The sequence below is a fragment of the Crinia signifera genome, chromosome 6 (genome assembly GCF_055691185.1).
Source record: "Crinia signifera chromosome 6, ASM5569118v1, whole genome shotgun sequence".
NCBI classification, from domain to species: Eukaryota; Metazoa; Chordata; class Amphibia; order Anura; family Myobatrachidae; genus Crinia; species Crinia signifera.
In genome coordinates, this window is record NC_139222.1 from 110275636 (window position 1) to 110293715 (window position 18080).

General features: G+C 42.6%; 1 protein-coding gene across 3 annotated transcripts; it reads right to left on the reverse strand.

Annotated features, from left to right (window-relative positions):
- Positions 1 to 1084: 1084 nt before the first annotated feature.
- LSM14B (LSM family member 14B) lies at positions 1085 to 16511 on the reverse strand. Of its 3 annotated transcripts, XM_083146818.1 has the most exons (9): positions 16311 to 16510; positions 15217 to 15380; positions 12599 to 12734; positions 10955 to 11074; positions 6836 to 7000; positions 6153 to 6221; positions 5632 to 5793; positions 5403 to 5559; positions 1085 to 2302 (listed from the first exon to the last, which is right to left on the reverse strand). In XM_083146818.1, exons 1-9 carry the CDS (start codon positions 16429 to 16431, stop codon positions 2137 to 2139), a joined length of 1260 nt encoding a protein of 419 aa, XP_083002944.1. In that variant the 5' UTR covers positions 16432 to 16510; the 3' UTR covers positions 1085 to 2136. The 3 variants fall into 3 exon arrangements, with proteins under 3 accessions (XP_083002944.1, XP_083002946.1, XP_083002945.1); XM_083146820.1 differs by lacking the exon at positions 10955 to 11074 and having other exon boundaries at positions 16311 to 16511; XM_083146819.1 differs by lacking the exon at positions 6153 to 6221 and having other exon boundaries at positions 16311 to 16509.
- Between the last annotated feature and the right edge of the window lie 1569 nt (positions 16512 to 18080).

The following is an 18080-nucleotide window of genomic DNA, read 5'->3' on the forward strand; positions in this document are numbered from 1 at the left end:
TCTCAAGTATTCTTGTTTGCCAACCTATTTTTAGATAGCAGAATTCTGGTCTTTAACAAAGATACCAATACAATCATAAAAGGGGATATATCAGTTATGAATTTTAGATGATCACTTCTAATTTTTAGCATGCAATAAGTGATTTTCCCTGTCAGAAAGTTTCTGTTCAGTAGGTATGTTCTGGTTAGAAGGAGGAGCATTTAAATGGTGCTTCTTGATACAGTTTTAAAGTAATGGTGAGTACACATGGTGAGATTCCCAATTTGCATAGCACTGAAATCTTACTTCAATCTTTGCCAATTCTGTACTATTCACATACAATACAATCTACATTCAATTTACCTTATATAGTCATTGCAGCCATGTCTGGGTTTCGATTTGTGCAGTCACGGGATCGCGAAGGCAAAAACCTATGCGATCTGCATACGATTTTGACTATATATTGAAAATCTAATGTCAAATCTCACCATGTGTACACAGCATTAGACAAGTTGTAGTCTGTAGAAAAGGACATACATTCTATTAACAGTATGAACTTAGGTGTGAGTAAAGTGGAGTACACCATGCTATTTTCGCAAAACAACGATCATGGATATCCTTTATGCATGATCGTTGCACTATAGTTACTGATGTACACTCCTGTGGGTCATTAACAATTCCACCTGTTGTCTGAACATGCAGTCAATTGCATATTTGGCTAGGTCAGGTCACTGAAGATTAGCAATATAATTCAGTTAATACGGTCTACACCAGGGGTGGCCAAACCAGTCCACATTTTCCAGGTTACCTAGCTGGTGCACAGCTGTAGTCATTACCATCACATTTTAAAAACCTGCTGCATTCATTCCTACTATAGATCCACAGGTTGCCTGGGAAACATGCGCAGTTGGTAGATCTTGAGGACAGGTTTGGCCACCCCTGGTCTACATAGTTTGACTAATAGGTCACAATATATCGATTGTGCTGCAAATTGTATATTGTGTGCCCAGATTAAACAGAAGGCAAACTTCAGTTAGATAATGGAAGTCAAGATTGCTCCAAATCAGATTAAAACCCCACTGCAAATAAAACCCCACTGCAAATGAAAGGTTTGTAGATTTATTGGTAGATTACAGCGTAAATCACATCCCAATGGGCTACTGGTTATCAGCACCAGAATTCTACAAAAATAAAGACTCTTTTCAATTAAACTTCATGAATAACTTAAAAATTGTCATTTGCAGAATTTGACAATACTGGGCAAGTGCATCACAAAAAACAAAAAAAACAAACACCACAATGTAGACCTATTTCATGCAAACCTGTAGCATGTTTCTCTAGATAATTGCTCAGGAGACATGCTGTTTTGGCAGAATTCGGCTTGAGGTGCACAACATGTGAGACATTCATTAAAGCTAACCTTTTAACAGGTGGTCAGCTCTAACTGCTGACAGGCAGTCTGCCCCTGGCATATAACTACAGCAGCTAGATAGCAATCAGTAGCCAGTGTTTGAGCCCATGTTAATCTGTATAGCACACAGGTTACTTTCTATTCTTGCATGTGACAAAATGAAGGGCTTTGACTTAAGGGAAAACAAAAAAACTATATAAAGTGGAGGGGGTAAAATAATTGCCCACCACCCATAAGCCTGTTTTGGTACAGTGCATTTCCCTACTAAAAACTTAAGTGATGGCCCAAATATAGGTCTTGTGTACAGAACCAAAAGGGTGAGCAGACTGCTCGTCTGAGCAGACAACAAAAAGGCAATAAAACCCCCTCCTCAATTAAATAAAGGGAGATGTGGGCTGCTGAAACATACAAAAAGTATACATGTAAAAGAAAGGAAATTCCTTCCATTTGGGGTTCAAATTATAACTGCTCACCTCAACATAAGTGCCACATATTCCCTTGTATAGATGCGGCACTGCTTATGCCTCTCCTATATGCACATGCACCTTGTGCTGGCTGGTCTGTGGCTTACACAAACCAGTGTTACATGGATGAAAGCGATGCAGAATCTATCCTGCCCAGTGCAGGGTCACAGAACTGCTACAATGCAGTGGGATTGGGGGGAGGGGGGCGGCAGGGAGAGAAAAGTTGTGGAAGACAAGTTTGTCTAGGGACACAAACCCCTTCTGTCCATTTAGCAGAGTTCTTCACACCCTCCCAGTGCCAGCTCTCTGCGTCGTCTGGTTTCTTCTAGGAGCAGCTCCACCCCTTCCTCCCCTGAATCCACCACGAAAGCTGCGGCCTCGACGGAATCTTCCAGAAACGCCAAAAGTTTCAGTGTTCAGCTTTTTCTCCTCCGCCCATGTAGTACGCCTATATAAGAAGGATATTTTAAGCTCTTGACCATGTACTGGATTTTTGAAATGCACTACCATTTTAAAGACACCAAGCAGAGACTTTAACATTAAAGACTTAAGTCTAATGAAATTAGAAAGAGGGCAGTTGTTGGCAAGCCACTAGTATATTTGAGTTACCAGAACATTCTGGAGGACAAGGTAAGTAAAGCTGGACAGAAATCTGTGTACCCAATCTGGTGAGAACAAAATTATGGCAATGTATGGGAGCAAAGGACACCCAACCATTTGCTACCAAACACTTAATTATAATAAAAAAACAATTGGATTTATTCCAAACAGCTTCAACCAATTTGACTGGTCTGCTGTCCAGCTTTCCCAGATTTTTTTCCCCACTAGAACAGTGGTTCCCAATTTGTGTGCCGTGTCTCCCTGGGGTGCATCAGGACACTTGCAGGGGTGCCACAGATTGGTGGTCCAAGACCAATTCAAATTATTCATGTCAATTATTTATGAATAAACCAGCGCGGTGGTTGCTTCTGTTTCAATGCTTTTTTGATTGCCAAATTTTTGGCCCAGTGGTGCTGGGAAGAACAAAATAGATCTGATTATGCAATATGGTGCAGTGATTCAAAATAGAATGTGCTAGCCCGAAATCTGTACTCATCTTAAAGCTGATTACACCTACAGAAATCTGTCAAATGGTGAGAAACAAAAAAAGTGTTGAAGTATGGGAGCTAAGGAAATTCAAAAATCTGCTCCCAAACACTGGAACACAGACAATGGTCAAACTGTTTAAAGCTGATAAACCTAATTTTATCCAAGCAATTGTCTTTGTCAACATTTGGGAGCAAACGTTAATTGTAATTGGCTCATATGCGAATATAGATTTTCGTTTCCACCAGACCGATAAAGCAATGTGTATTCCCAGCTTAAAGCTACACTACCAGCACAAGACAATCCTAACCACATTAACTAAATGATCACACCTTAAAGGCCCATAAACACTATAAGGTTAATCTTTCTAATCTAGCTGGTTAGAATGAAAGTCTGAAAATCTCTGGGAATAAAATTACAATCAACAATTTCCTCCAAAAGCTGGAAAATGGACAAAAGCAGTTATCCAATTTGTCTGAATTACCATTTGTCTGTTTCACGTTAAGGAGCTAATGGTCAATTGGCTCCTAAACATGGAACACATTAAGTTTGGCTGTGAGTGATGCGGTTCTATTTAGTGGATTTTTTAGATCTCCCAGCAATGTTGGCACTCAAAGGGTTAAAAATGCTTATAAACTGCATCTGGTTTTACATTTAAAAAAAGGTTATTATAATTTTATATAAACACTAAATGAGGCATAAAGTGTTAGAGTTCACTGAAGTTTCCAAGAGCAACCAATTAGTCATTATATAGACGGCTTGATAAGCGACAGAAGACAGCTGGCTGCTTTGGACAACTTTCATATCTGTATTTAGAAGGGGGATATGTAGTCAGCTCGCTTCTGCTTACTACCAGATATGGGGCAGATGTATTTGGTGAAGAGAAAGTGGAAGGCTATAACGCATCAGCCAATTAACGCCTAAGTTATTTTTTCAAAAATAGACAACTGGTCATCATGACCTTCCACTATGGGGTATATTCTATGGTTTTTGTGAGTAGTGCTGACTGCACGCGCCATTTCCATATCGATGGGTTTATACAGAGATGTAGAAACAGCATGTGTGGCTGCCAGAACAGCAAGGTTTGTTGCTAAATGCAGTGGGTTCCCTGCATTAGCCACGAACCTCGCTGTTTGGGAGAATCCTTGCCGTCATCTGACAGGGGGTTCCCCCGGAACATTGAATATGGCGAGTGGCTGGTGCAGGGGTTAAACTTTGAGGGTCGCTTGTTTTCAGTGATCCGCCGTTTAACCCCCTCAACGGCCATATTGAATACTGCCTTTAATCTCCACCAGGCTTAATGTATGATAAGGATTTAATTCACCATATGTCACTCCTCCCTCTTTTAAATGCAACTTTTGTACTTTATGGTAGGGTGGCAGTTTAAGAGCTTACATTGGAAATAGGGCAGTGGTTAGAAAACTAATAATAGCACCCGAGAGTATCAGAATTCTTTTCATGACACCCCTAGGCCAAAAGATTCATATTAAATTAAGTAAATTGTGTTTATAGGATACCCTTGGGTTCAGTTATGCGAGTGTCAACACATGCTTCTGTATGTCAACATATTTTGTGATTAGAGGCCACAAGCACCATTTCCCCCCCCCCCCAATTACATCATAACTTTTAGTTTTTCTGGGACAGCCAACCCAGGGCACCTAGGCACAGTTTGGGAACCACTGAAATAAATGATCATAGGCTGTTCAGTTTATGATCATTTAAGAGGAAGAGCTCCCTTTCCCCCCCTCAGGCAAAGTTTAAGGATAGGACACTAAATTTTAACTACATTTCAGGCAAGTGCAACTTGTAAACATGAGGGGAAAAAAAAAAAAAAAAAAATCACATCATTGACTTTTAGAACAGTGAACTGGCAGAGCTGAATTTGCAAGATGGACTATGAAATATGATCAGATGCCTCTAGTAAAGTTTAAGTGACTTTTAGACTACAACATGCTGTATTGTTTTAGTCAGTTACAGTCTCAAGGTGCCATACATGTTGCAATTTTAACATGTTTTAAACTTAAAAGTTCAAAACGCATTGCATTGGTTAGAATCGCACCGTGTATGGGCACCTTGAGACTATGACTGATGCGATGTCCATTAGGAGACTATTAACTTAAAAAACCCAGCATTTTGGGTGTAAAAGTGGTTGCAACATTGCAGTTTATATAGCTTTACTGAAACATAGCTAGAGCCACAATTGTGCTGATTTGCCAATAATTACTTTATTTGCCTTTTTGTTGTAATGTGGGTATGAGCATTTTGGCCTAAGGAATATAAAGCCAATATAAACTGTTCCAAATAACCTCATTTAACAGGGATTGTCCAAAAAGGTCTTTATATGCAGTGTGCTCTTAATAGCCTGGCCATTTATTAAGTCAATCCTGACCATCTTTCTCCTTTTGGGCAGACCTACGCAAGTTTAGTGTCATGTGGAAAAATCTGAAACTGGCATGGTGTACCTTGACTTCATCTCCGAGGAAATATTATCAAAAAAAGATTTTGATCGGTCGTAGTATATATTTGGTCCGAGGGGGTCCTCTTCTGGGTTTCCATCGCTGTTTTGAGTTTCTACCCCAGAATCTCCCTTCTCATCACCCTCCTTTTCTGGCTTGTCATCTGTAACAGAAGCCATTTTTGTAAAGACACATACTCTAGACCAGGAGAAATGCTTAAGTCATTTAAAAATACCTCGGACGTTCAGCTTATCCTTAAATTCTTTGTCCAGTTCTTCCCTGTTAAACTGAGCATTTGCACTTTCAAAATCAAAGTCCCCATCAAATTTTATGGCATTGTCTTTGACATTTGTGGGCCGGCTCTGTCCCCGGGAGCGATTCCTTGTCCGCCTGTTACCTGCAGATAATCACACCTGTAAGCTAATGCATGTAAAACAAACACATTAAGCAGTGCTTCAAGTGTAGAACTTATTCAAGTTCTGGAAGGAAATAAGTGTTACCACACATTGTAGAAACCATTTGAACTTGTAGAAACCAGTGGCATGACCAAGGCCTATCAGTGTGAAAACACCCAATTCATTCACTATTAGTTTAAGCCACAAAATGCAGTTGCATACATGGTTACTGGGCAGGAAGAGTCTACATTTTACCTCTTATCTGACACCCTGAACTCCTGCAAGAGCAGAGTTACTCGAGGTTACACGCCATTTTAGGTACAATGTAGTATCACATGATCACATTGTCCAATTTAGTCACCTGAACGCCGTCTTGGGGGCCTTCTGTTCTCATCATTCACCATATTCTGTGCCGGTGCAGTAGGAGGTACTGAAAGAACAGTTAAAACAGACTAAATATATCAAAACTGCAAACTGTTCAGTAGAACTCATTTACCCTCCAAGCCAGATATGCTGGCTGTAATCTGTCAGACGGCGTTCAGAAGCCACAATACCTAAATTAGGGTCACGCCACAACTAGCAGAACTGCTCTAGTTCCAGCCATAAGAGTACTTACACTTCATTCAGTATTGATATTTGGAATAGACCTTAACTAGGTTCCGCAGATCTGAAAGATCCAATTCTGTCCTAGTGTGAAGCCCTCTATCCAGACTGCTTCACCACGCCTAAGCCAGTTTTCATGGCACTGGCGACATTATGGAAAGAACTTACAGCATTCTGCTAGTTGAGATACTGTGATCTTTAATGATTAGCTAGGGCTGTAAGAACAGAACACTAATCAGACTGTTAGTTACTAATTTAGAACTGGTATAGCATATCACCTGGGGTGATATGATCAAGTCCATCTACACAGTAATCATGATTATAAAGGCCAAAACACCAGAACTCCAGGATGTTGGCAAATACCAACCAGTAATGCTGCAGACATGTCAGTTATACTTAAACGCTCCTATGTGGTAATACTGCAAGAAGAAAGTGCATTACCAGTAACTGCTGCAGGCTGGGCTGATGCTTGACCCTGTCTGTTCCCCCTCATAGGTGGCCCCTTTGCCATCTGTAGCTTCTTCTGAACCACATTCTCCACTGGACCAGTCTGTACCGCTTGCTCCACCATAGGGCTTTTCCTTACTGGAATAGATGGGAAGCCAGCTGCAGACAGGAAAGGAAGTAAGTCAAAGTATTTCCAGGCACAGCATAGATTAGTGCATCCTGCATTTTACATTATAAGCATGAGGGAGACAAGCCACGGAACTCTAAAGGCATCCATACACTGCATTGAGATATGTGCTCCCACGGCATCCCATTGCACAGCACAAAGTCTGTGCAGCCCAAGCTTTTTGAACTAGCTTCAGATCGCATACAAATTGCACGCGATCTGGTCTACTTCAAAATGTAAAGGAAATATTGTACCGTGTATGAGCAACTTAATGCCTTTCCAAAGGAAAGTAATTTTAACAATTCCATCTTTATAGGTTTGCCCTTTTCTACCACTTGTATCAGTTTCAAATATTGTGGTAAGAATTTGTTGTCTTAATGGGACTTGTGTAGTTTCATGGCAACAGGCTGAGCTGTCAGTGTAGCCTAATGTGTCTGTCAGGCAGCGTAGTGACCATACTGTCCCCGCGAGCTGTAGCGCTGTCACTGGCAAGCTTAGTGAGCGCCTCAGTGCCGGTAGCCACCAGATCCCCGGCACTGGCGGACGAGGGCAGAGAAGCGATCATGCGGGTGCCGGTGGAGAAGCGCTCCATCTGCCTTACACGCACCTTATGAGTCTCAATTTATGTGGCAGGGTATGGCAACCCTGCCCGCTTCAGGGAGATGGTCAGGGGTTTGGTAGCGTGTGCATCTTGTGCACAAAAGGGGGGTGCGGAAGTGTCTCATGCACAATAAGAGGACGTATTTGCTCCATATTACATACAGGCAAATTCCTCCGTTTCAAACACCCACTATCCATGTCAGCCCGAGTCGTGGCGAGCCCTGTGAGGGTACGTGGTCTCCAGACCTGTTCATACCCCCACTATCCATGTCGGCGTGTAGTTTATTTTATGAAGTGTGGCGAGCACAGTGAGCGCATGCGGAATACACATCAATTAATGTGCAGGGTTCACTGCGCTCACCATGCTTCGGCCTCGTTTTACACGTCCGCTCACCATGCTTCGGTGGCTCGTCACACTTTAGAAAATAACTACATGCAGACGTGGATAGTGGGGGTATGAACAGGTCGGGAGGATGCATAAGGAGTCCCCTCGCTACGCTTCAGACTGACTAAGGGTGTTTCAGGAACACATTTACACCAGTCATGTCAGGTAGATGAAAAATTGTTAATGGTTCCCATATAATGCTGACTGACTATGCCAACTGCGTAAGCTCTGGTTAGGTGCGAACGTACAGTCAGAGACACAAGCTGATCCTGACAGGGACACTACACAACTGCCTTCATGAAACTACACAAGTACCTTGAAATTTAACACAGTACTAGTTTGTTATCATTTGAGAACTCTAAAGTCATTTTGGGGCTGAACCAACAGCAAGATGTACCTACAGTAGCACTAGTTCATGTATACACTATATGCCATTAGTTCAGCAAAGATGGCTACCATACACATCACTGGCAGACCTTTACTAACCATGCAATGATTAAAAAAGGTGGCCTATACAGCAAAAGGATAAAAAAAAAAAAAAAAAGCACAACAAAAAGTCTAGAATAGATTGACAGATTTGTCAGAGCTTGCAGAGACTGAAGTGTCACTTTACACGTTGTTAGAAAAATAGCTAGGAACCAATTTGTTGGTACTTTAGGGCCAAGCTGTGATAAATCTTATCCTTAGGCTAAAGCCCCATACACACTTTATACTAGGGGCAGTCATCCCCTTTCTCACCAGCCACCCAGTATTTTAGTGGTGGGTTATTTTTCCTGGTGCAGCCTGACCCCTATTCACACCATTTGAATGTTACAATGTTAAAGCTTTTCAACCCAGGAGTTTGCTGGAAAACCCAGATTTTTCTGTAGTATGAAAGGGTCAATACGGGTCTTAAGTTCCGACACTCCAAACCTGCTCTTGACCAGGGTCAGAGCGCCAGGACTCCAGTCCTGTGTTAACCCTATAACACCATACAAAAAAAAAAAAAAAAAAAGTGTTTTTCAGCAAATTCCCAGGTTGAAAAGCTTTAACCTGGTAGTTTGCTTCAGGTGTGAAAGGGGTACTATACCCCTTTTACACCAGAGCCTCGACTTGGGTTATTAGCGCTCCACTCTGGGCCAAGGGCTTGGTGTAGAAAACAAAAAAAATTAACCTTAGTTCTGTTTCCTGGGTGTCACCCAGCAAATGTTCAGTGTCAGACACTGGGCTTCCCCAGAGTCAGGGGCTGTCTAAATGGCTAACCCAAGTAATCCGACCCAGGGACCCATTTCCACTAATAGAGGAGCCCATACCTCTGGACCACAGCATCCTGTGGTCAGTCCGGAGGTTGTGCAGGGGCAGTATACAGCAGTCTGCAATACTTTAAAGACAGCAGCGGAGGCTGGGAAGAAGTGATGGACGCCTCTGTGGAATCCAGTCACCTCATGGATGGAGGCTGGGTGCAGCCCAGCAGCTTTCCTGGGTGCTGGACTTGCCCCCAGTGTATCAGCATCGTGGGGGTCCTGATGCTTTGAGAGGTCATCTCCAAGTGCTGGCTCAGGGCTGACTTCGCCCAACCCGGCATAATGCCAGGGATGCTGGTGTAAAAGGGAACTGCCGGGTTGCAGCTGGGTCCAAATACCTGAGTGCGACCTGGGAGTTCTGGTGTAAAAGTTGTATAAATGATAGTGTTCAGTGATGTCACTGGAACTGGTTGGTTCTTGGCTATAAATGCAAAGTGACCAACATGTTGACCAGACAAGAGGAGTGGTGTTAAGGCACAGGAGCGTGCATCATTAGCAATCGAGTGTACACTAGATTAAAAAAATATTTATACTTGATATTGCTCAGAAGGGCCCTTTAGAACAATCTTTGTCTAGTGTGTATAAGGCTTTAGGCAGGTTGGACAACAGATAAGGAATTAAGGACAGTCCAAGCCTGAAAAATGCATTAGCCTAATTACTGAGAACATGTTCCAAGAAAGACTGTCCCAAAACAAGACATTTAAAGGAGAACTGCTTGTTCAAGTGAAACCTGATTGAAGATTCAATTTGAGAGAAAGTGTCATTTGACGATAGAATGCTTCATTGCCACAAACTCTGCTGATCAGTGTCTGTAGGGAATGGTGCACCAAAACCGATCTAAGCAATCAGAAGGCGTTATGAAGGATTTTAGATAGGTCCAGAAAGCAATTTACAAAAAGACCTCCTGTCATGACTAAAGTCATTCCTAAACAGCAGCAATATTTAAGGTACTGGAAGGTGTCTGTTTACATCAGTGGCACTGGTTAGAAAGGTTTGCCACTTCATGGGGAAACCTTAACATTAGTTCTTATTTAATGTAGGGCTCATACAGCTGCATTATAACAGATGCTGAAAACCAATGAACTCAGACTGGATTTAAAAAAAACTTATTGTACAATAGCCATAAATAGTATAAATAGCACATACTGGACATTACAGATTTAGAGCAATCCAGGTCAATGCTCATTCTAAATTAAATAGAAAAAGCAATATGGCTCCGTTTTGGCCACCAAAGTGACTAGTGGGATTTACAAATGGTGCTACTCCTGCCAAGTCAAGAGTTACTTATGTGGGCAGTCTTAGCTGGCTGAACCTTTGCACCATTCACCTTCAGAGAAGAGGCAGCTGCTTTTAGCTACTTGAGCATCACTGCTCATACAAGGAGCCTGGGGGCTATTAGGAAACGAATGCTTCAGAGCCACAATCACCTCATTGTGGCTTTGTAGCCTATTCAGCTCAGTCTGGCCATCTCCCCCCCCCACCCCATTAGGTGACTGGTGCACTTTAAAAACAGAATTTGATCAGCACTTGATACATATACGAGTTAGTTCAGAAAGGCACAAGAGCACAGTGATTATGGTCAATAACAGTCACAGCATTTGTTAATGGAAGACAGACTTGCTAAACCATGCACTATTGAAGACAGCAACATGCAGAAGCTAACACGACAGCCATGTTACCCTTTGAAGAGAGGTGTGGGGGCTCTGCCAATATATCAGGATCCGGCACTGCAGGCTGTGGAGATGGGGAAGAGCAGGAACTGGAAGCTGCGGCTGAAGCCGAAGGACTTACCAGCTTCTCTGCATGGACAGGGTAATGCGTTAATTAACAGGTCACTACAAGACACTGTATAATGATCCAGACTTCTTCGGTCAAGTAATTTCAATTGTAACAATCTATGGACACAATTAAGCATTGCTAATAAATTACTGCAAAAACCACAAAGACAATTTAATTTGGTGTAATTACAATATAAAAAACATGAACATGACCATTATAGGTCAATATTAAACATTGTTTGAGTAGTCATCTAAGCTTCTTTGTCACAATTTTATCCTTCTGCAGACCTAAGTATGTGTTCTGCCATGTATTTCTACTGGGCAAAATTGTTCTCTTTACAGAAAATGTAGACAACTGAAACATAAAACTGAGCTGGGGAACATTTATAGTGCCTGAAGACAATTACAAACCAATAAGTTAGTTGTCTGAATAATAACCCCTTTATTGCAGCTTCATCCTATATATAAAGGATAAGCATTTTATTTTTATATACACAGTCTATTTGTAGACACCAATAGTACAACTAAAATCAACCAAATTAGCTAAAATAGGCCGCAGCATGACTCCTGTAATGTACACATCCACTAACACTGGGTACAAGGATGCCAAACTAGGCCAAATTCTCTTCAGGTCTGGAGCAGCAGGGCATTGACTACACAGCAAAAGCACAGAATTTTCCTTTGATTAACAATAGGCTACTAAAAGAGGTCTTACATCTATCCTGCAGAAAGGCAGACTGGAAAACATGTTACACCTTTGTCAGTGAAGGGAGTATTTGCACTTAACTACAATCTAGATGTGCAGGTCTGGATTCACCAGAGTCAGAATGGATATTGGCCATTAGTTGTCATGTTTTGAATCCAAAACATTTGATGGCAAATAAGATGTTGAGATATGGGTAAATCTGGACTTTCACATCTCTACTAAAAACTATTGTTGGTACTTAGTTTAGTTGGGCGACCACTGCAGTTCGTACGCTCATAACCCCACTATCCATGTCGGCATGGAGTTGATTTTATATAGTGTGGTGACCATAGCGAGCCTGAAGCGTGGCAATCCCCACTAGGGGACGCGTAAAATTAAGCATATAGATTAGTGGGCGCCCAACTAACATAAGTACCCTATTATTCTCACTTATTGACAGCCTTGATTACCAGGATATTATTTTGCAAGGCAATATACACTTTATTTTAAAACTTGCTTAAGCTTGATTCCTGCCACTGCCCTAACAGCTGAGTTTGTATGTTCTGCCCATTCTTGGGAGTTTCCTCCCACAGTGCAAACTGTATTAAGTTTCTTACACAGCGCACAAAAAAACATAAGGTGTACTTTATAGGCAGGACTGGGGCAGGAAATTCTGTAAATGGGTAAGTACGTAAGTTGTCACTAAAGTGGTACAGGATATGTATAGTCCATATAAATAACTGGTAAAAGGTCTGAGAGAAATGCAAGTCAACAATTCTGCTGCGTGTGGAGGCAGATGCGCAGTTTGGATGTTTATTCTGCTTCACTGGTGTACAAGTTCTATAACATGGTCAACTCACCTAAGCCCAAGGAGGCGGCATACTGCTGGCTAAGGAGAGAGGAGGCAGCTAGCTGGCCATATGAGGGCATGCCTCTAAATGGGCTGTAAGGCACTGAAGGCTGGTATGACGTTGCTGAGGCAGAGCCTAAAGAGGACTAGATACAATATAGTTTAAGAGCAAGAAAATTATTTTACATTGGCTAATTTAGTCATTACAGATAGCTATAAAACAAAATAAAAGCCAAGTTCTTAAGTTTAAGATTGTGTAAATATTTGTCACTTTGTACAGCTAGCGTAATATCAAGGCCAACTCCATCACACTATCTACTGGAAGGACAGTGATATCACAGCAACTCAACTGACTGCAGTCCAATTAATGACCTCAATACCCATTGAGATTGTTCCTAAATGTGACAGATGCCTGAAATCGCTCAAGTATGCAATGAATACATAAAATACTGCACCATTGTTCTTCCCTCAAAGAAAAATGTTTAAGGATAGTTTTCTATTCCTGCAATTGGTTTGGGACTTAATACTAATCTGCTTTACTGACAAATTCTAAGTCTAGTTCCAGGTCTAGAACACAAGCTTTCTAAGGAATATAAGACCATTAGGCAGCTTCAGTTAGCTGCTAGTGTCCAGCAGTAACTATTAAATGAGGGACGATACCTAAAGTAGATGAGTACTAGCTCATGTATGAACATGAGTGACACTGGCCATTCAGACACCTGCAGCTATTAACTTCATCAGGTGTCATTGCCCCATTAACAGCCACTGTAGTAGCTGCTGACAAGCTCCTGGCTATATGACTGACCTAGAGATATCTGCTAGATCACACGTGGCCAGGGGAGCCAGCCAGGAGGAGAAAGTGCGTCGGATGGGGCCTGTTTACTCACCCACTGCAGCAGCCAAAAAGTCAATACAGTACTCGTTTCCTAGCACGGCGCCCATCGCATACCTTAATTAGTGGTATGCAATGGGACCTGATTTTCGGGTCCGAAGAGCCGCACTGTTCAATTTTAATATCGCATGCCATTACAATAGCATGCGATTTCTAATTGTACAGGCACCCTGATAGGTGATTACTATGTTAAATGCACCACCACTATCAACGTCAACCTGAAGCGTGGCGGTACGCGTCCTCCGACCTTTTCATACCCCCACTATCCACGTCGGCATGGAGTTTATTTTATATAGTGTGTTTATATAGTGTGGCGAGCGCAGAGAGTCCCGTGGAATACTTGTGAAGTTATCAGCGTCCCCTCACGGGGGATCGCTGCGGTCGCCACGCTTCAGGCTCGGTGGCTCGCCACACTATATAAAATGAACTCCACGCTGACATGGATAGTGGGGGTATGAAAAGGTCGGAGGACGCGTACCGCCGCCCCTCACGGGCTCACTACTCTTCGTGTTGGCGTTAGTGGCGGTGGCATATAACATACTAATCACCCATCAGGGTGCATGTACAATTAAATCATCGTTTTGATCGCAACTGATCTGGTCGCATGCAATGCGAACAAAACGATGGCGTAAGATTAAAGTCGTGGGCTCCGTGCTAGGAAACAAGTACCATTAATACATCTCATCACTACTGAGGCACCTGAGTCAAGAGGCAAAGCTGGATGAACTATGGCAACATGAGTGCTGCTATAATATATCAGCCCCCTAATCCTAGATGACAAAGGAAGCTAAATAGCCATCTTACACATCAGTATCTGGAAATTCTAGGACAGTAACGAAAAACCTTGAAAGTGCAGCTGTTAAACTACACATTCCAGCATGCCCTGCAAAAGTATTAGCATTGCCAAATAGCAAATCTTTTGCAGAGCTTGCTGGGTTTAACAGCTAGAGTGCCACAATTCTCCATGACCATCTATGGATTCAATCCAATGAAAGGTGATGTTATTTGCCTTCATTAAATTCATACGTGTTCTGTGCGCTTAAGAAAAGAGATCCAATTTTTAATGCCAATTCAATGTTAATGTCTTACAAAACGTGACCTGGGAGAAAAGCATGTAAAGGTGGCAAGCCTTTCTGAACCACAAAATTTAAGTGTACTGGAAGCTTCTCCCATCAATATAACACCTCCGCACACCTGTCCTTCACCATTTAGCTTTAGAGACATTCACCTGAAATCATTTCCCTACTTTTCACCTGCAAGGGGGGGCAAATTTTCCTAGAGCAGCTCACAACACAAAACTCTCATCTACTTGGCTTGACCCTTAACACTACCAGAACAAAAATGCTCCATTATCTACACTAGAAAACACCCTATACAGTACTGCCATTTTGGTCATTCAAGAAATACTCCTACGTTGTCTACCAAATAACAGGAGTGCACCAATGATTTAAGCCAAACAAGTATACAATACAAAAACGTGATCAATGAGCAATGTAAGAGGGCCCATTTATCAATGAATGACAGAACTTGAGTGTTCTAACTCACTACATGGGATAAATGGTGCTCAAGCCAATCAGCTCCTGTCAATTTTCCACAAGACACAGCTAGGAGCCATGTGACCAGAGCACCATTTATCATACACAGCAGGTTTTATCACTTATTGATAAAGTAGGTTTAAGTGTCACAACCACAATTTTTTTGCTCTGCATGCAGAAAAGTAAAAACCAATTACATACCTGGACAATGGCTGGATCCTGGGGCAATGCATGCTGGGCCTTTGGAGGCTCACACACCGTAATATCTTTAATATCACTACCTCGGAAAATTATATATTCATACACCTCTTCACGGGGAGGTGCTGGGCGGTCAGTTGGACGGTCTTCAGTCCCAAAGGAGCGCACTAATTTATAGGATTTCAAAAGAAAACTGCAATTTAACATGTTACTAATATTACTTCTAAACCCTTAAAAACACATGAAGGGCAAGCATAAATTAGCCACCAAACAGAACAGGGCAAAACTTTCAAATATAGTTAATACCTTATCAAAACATTACAAAATATGTAATACTAGATGTGCTAAAAGCGCTGAATCATTTCTGGAACAACTCTAGAACAGCAGTTTTCTACCAAAGCGCCGTGGCACAATAGTGTGCCTGGTGTTCTCATGTGTGCCACCAGAGATAGAGATTGCCACACCAGTTATTCGCGGTTCTTATGCTTTCATGTAAGGGTCAATGTACTTTGTTACCTGTGATAATTTTTTTTCTTATGTACCGATAGGTATACTTTTTCGTTCCCGTGGGACTGATGTACCAAGAGTTCAAAAATAGTTAAAACTCACTGTTCTAGAATATGACCATATGGGCAATTACTTTCTTCTGGACATAACTGTTTACAGAATAAACATAAAAACAAAGACCCTGCAGATTAATAAATAAATAGAGCACAAGAGTAAAATAAATCGCAGATAACACAGATAGGTAAAGGCAAGTCACCAGTGGACACTGCTCTGCAGGTGAGTGGCTTAGTGTGAGTGTCTAGGGTGCAAGTCACGGCCAAGTGCAGAAAAATGGGGAGCCCTAACTCTACCAGATCATATAAGTAGCCCCCACCCACCAGGAAGACACGGGCACACCTATCCCCTACAGCCTGTCACAGGACCAATAGCGCCCCCTAGCACACGGACGCCGCAGAAGGATGGATACCCTGCATTACGTCAGATGCTACCAGAATCCTAAGCACCTCCACGGAGGAGACACCCGAGAACAGGTATGTCTGGAAAACCTCGCACTGCTAAACGAGCCATAGGCCCAGGAAGCCCCTCGGTACCTTTGGCTAGGGCCACGGTGGAGTTCTCGGTGTCGATGGTATACAGAATGCCCTCATAGCGGATCTGAGCCTTCGAGATGAGGCTGATCTTGCTGCCGATGTACGGAGTCCCGGAGCTCATGTTGGCGGCCTGTGTTGGACATCCACAACCTGCACCTTTCCACCTGAAGATCCCCCAGACTGCAAAGCACCGCCCCCTATCACCTCTTATGTACCCTACGGGCCGCTCCGCCCACCTAAAAGCTAGGGGCGGAGCGTAAGCCTGTTTCTTACTGCGTATTACGGACAGCCTTTCCCAGACCGGTGACGTTTAGCGCGCTGATTGGCTGTGGGAGGCAGACCCTGCCTTAGACCCGGCAACTAGTGACGCGGACACGCCAGCAGCAGCAGGTCCCCAGGAGTGACGACAGTTCTATTGGGCGGAGGAGACGTCTCATAGGTGGACGCTGGGTGATGTGATGGGGATATCTGGCTACGCTTATTTATTTTGGAGCCGAACGATGTCAGACAGGCAGGGAGCCACTGGGCTGGTCCTTATGCTCAGAATCTGGATTAATAAAATATATTTCACAGATGTGTCCCAGCCGGGATGGGGTGTGTGTGACGTGTGACTATGCTTATCATACTTACCCCTGTCCTGCCTTCCATGTTCTGGGACATACCACATTTTAAAGCTTTGTCATGTATGTTAAGCGATTTTTGGTTTTGACATTCGGTACAATGAAACACCACCATGTTTGCCAGCTAGATTCCAGGCACAGGTGCCGTTTATAATCATAACATATTACTTGTCAAAGAGAAGTGTCCATAGTTATACAATATTTTAAGAATGGGGATTGTGGGGTTACATTACACATAATGCATGCAATGTATCATAGTTCTATATATATCCTAGTTGGGATGCAGTTAGAATCCCGGCGGTCGGAATCCAGACACCGAAATCCCGACACTCCCACCGATAGAGGGAGAATAAACTAGTTTGCCCGCTGCATGGCGAGCACAGCCAGCCCGCAAGGGGGGGGGGGGGGGTGATCCACGCCGATTTTCAACAGTTTTGGCAATTTTCCTGGGTTTGGACAATTCTCCTTAGCAGGACGCTATGGAAAGCTGTCCACCCCATTGCTCATCTGTTGGTAATACCAGCAGATGAGCGGCTGGACCAGCGATGATGCGGTAGTGTGCATCAGCGCTCTCCGCTGCCCCATATACACTGGGTGTCTTTTGAGCAGAAAGCAGCTGAAAAGTCAAAACTATGCTGCCTTCAGCTCAAAGTCTCCCAATGTGTATGGGCCTTTAGATTACTAACAAAAATTCTTACCATTTCTGTAGCTAAACAGATTTGTTTAATTAGAGTATCAGGTGTCCATTATTAGTTGGCTAATGGTATGGAAAACAGCACATCCAATAAATAAAGGTAGTGCCTACAAGTTGCAGACAGTCCATTGTTCACAATAAAATAACACAACACATCAGAAACATACTGATATGCTTAGGGATGGATTCACACAAGGTCAGGTTGCATTCAGAATTTATTGAATAGGCATCACATTAATCATGTGTACTGTGCTGAGTAAATTGAAAATAAACACCACATAGAATATATAGTTGCAAACAAGAAACCCCATATTGCAGGCACCAATGTTAGTATCAATACTTGCAAAACTTGCCAAAATATATTGTTACAAAGGTTATATAGAAATATTTCACAACAACAAGCATTTAAGCATAGACACACCCATAGCATAGACACAACCTTTACAATTAGTATGG

Excerpts from the sequence above, each read along its gene's own strand:
- LSM14B (XM_083146818.1), bottom strand. The coding sequence starts at position 16,431 with ATGAGCTCCGGGACTCCGTACATCGGCAGCAAGATCAGCCTCATCTCG. Across the intron at positions 15,381-16,310 it reads CACCGTGGCCCTAGCCAAAG|TGCGCTCCTTTGGGACTGAA; the intron begins GTACCGAGGGGC and ends CCTATAAATTAG. Across the intron at positions 12,735-15,216 it reads AGGATCCAGCCATTGTCCAG|TCCTCTTTAGGCTCTGCCTC; the intron begins GTATGTAATTGG and ends TATTGTATCTAG.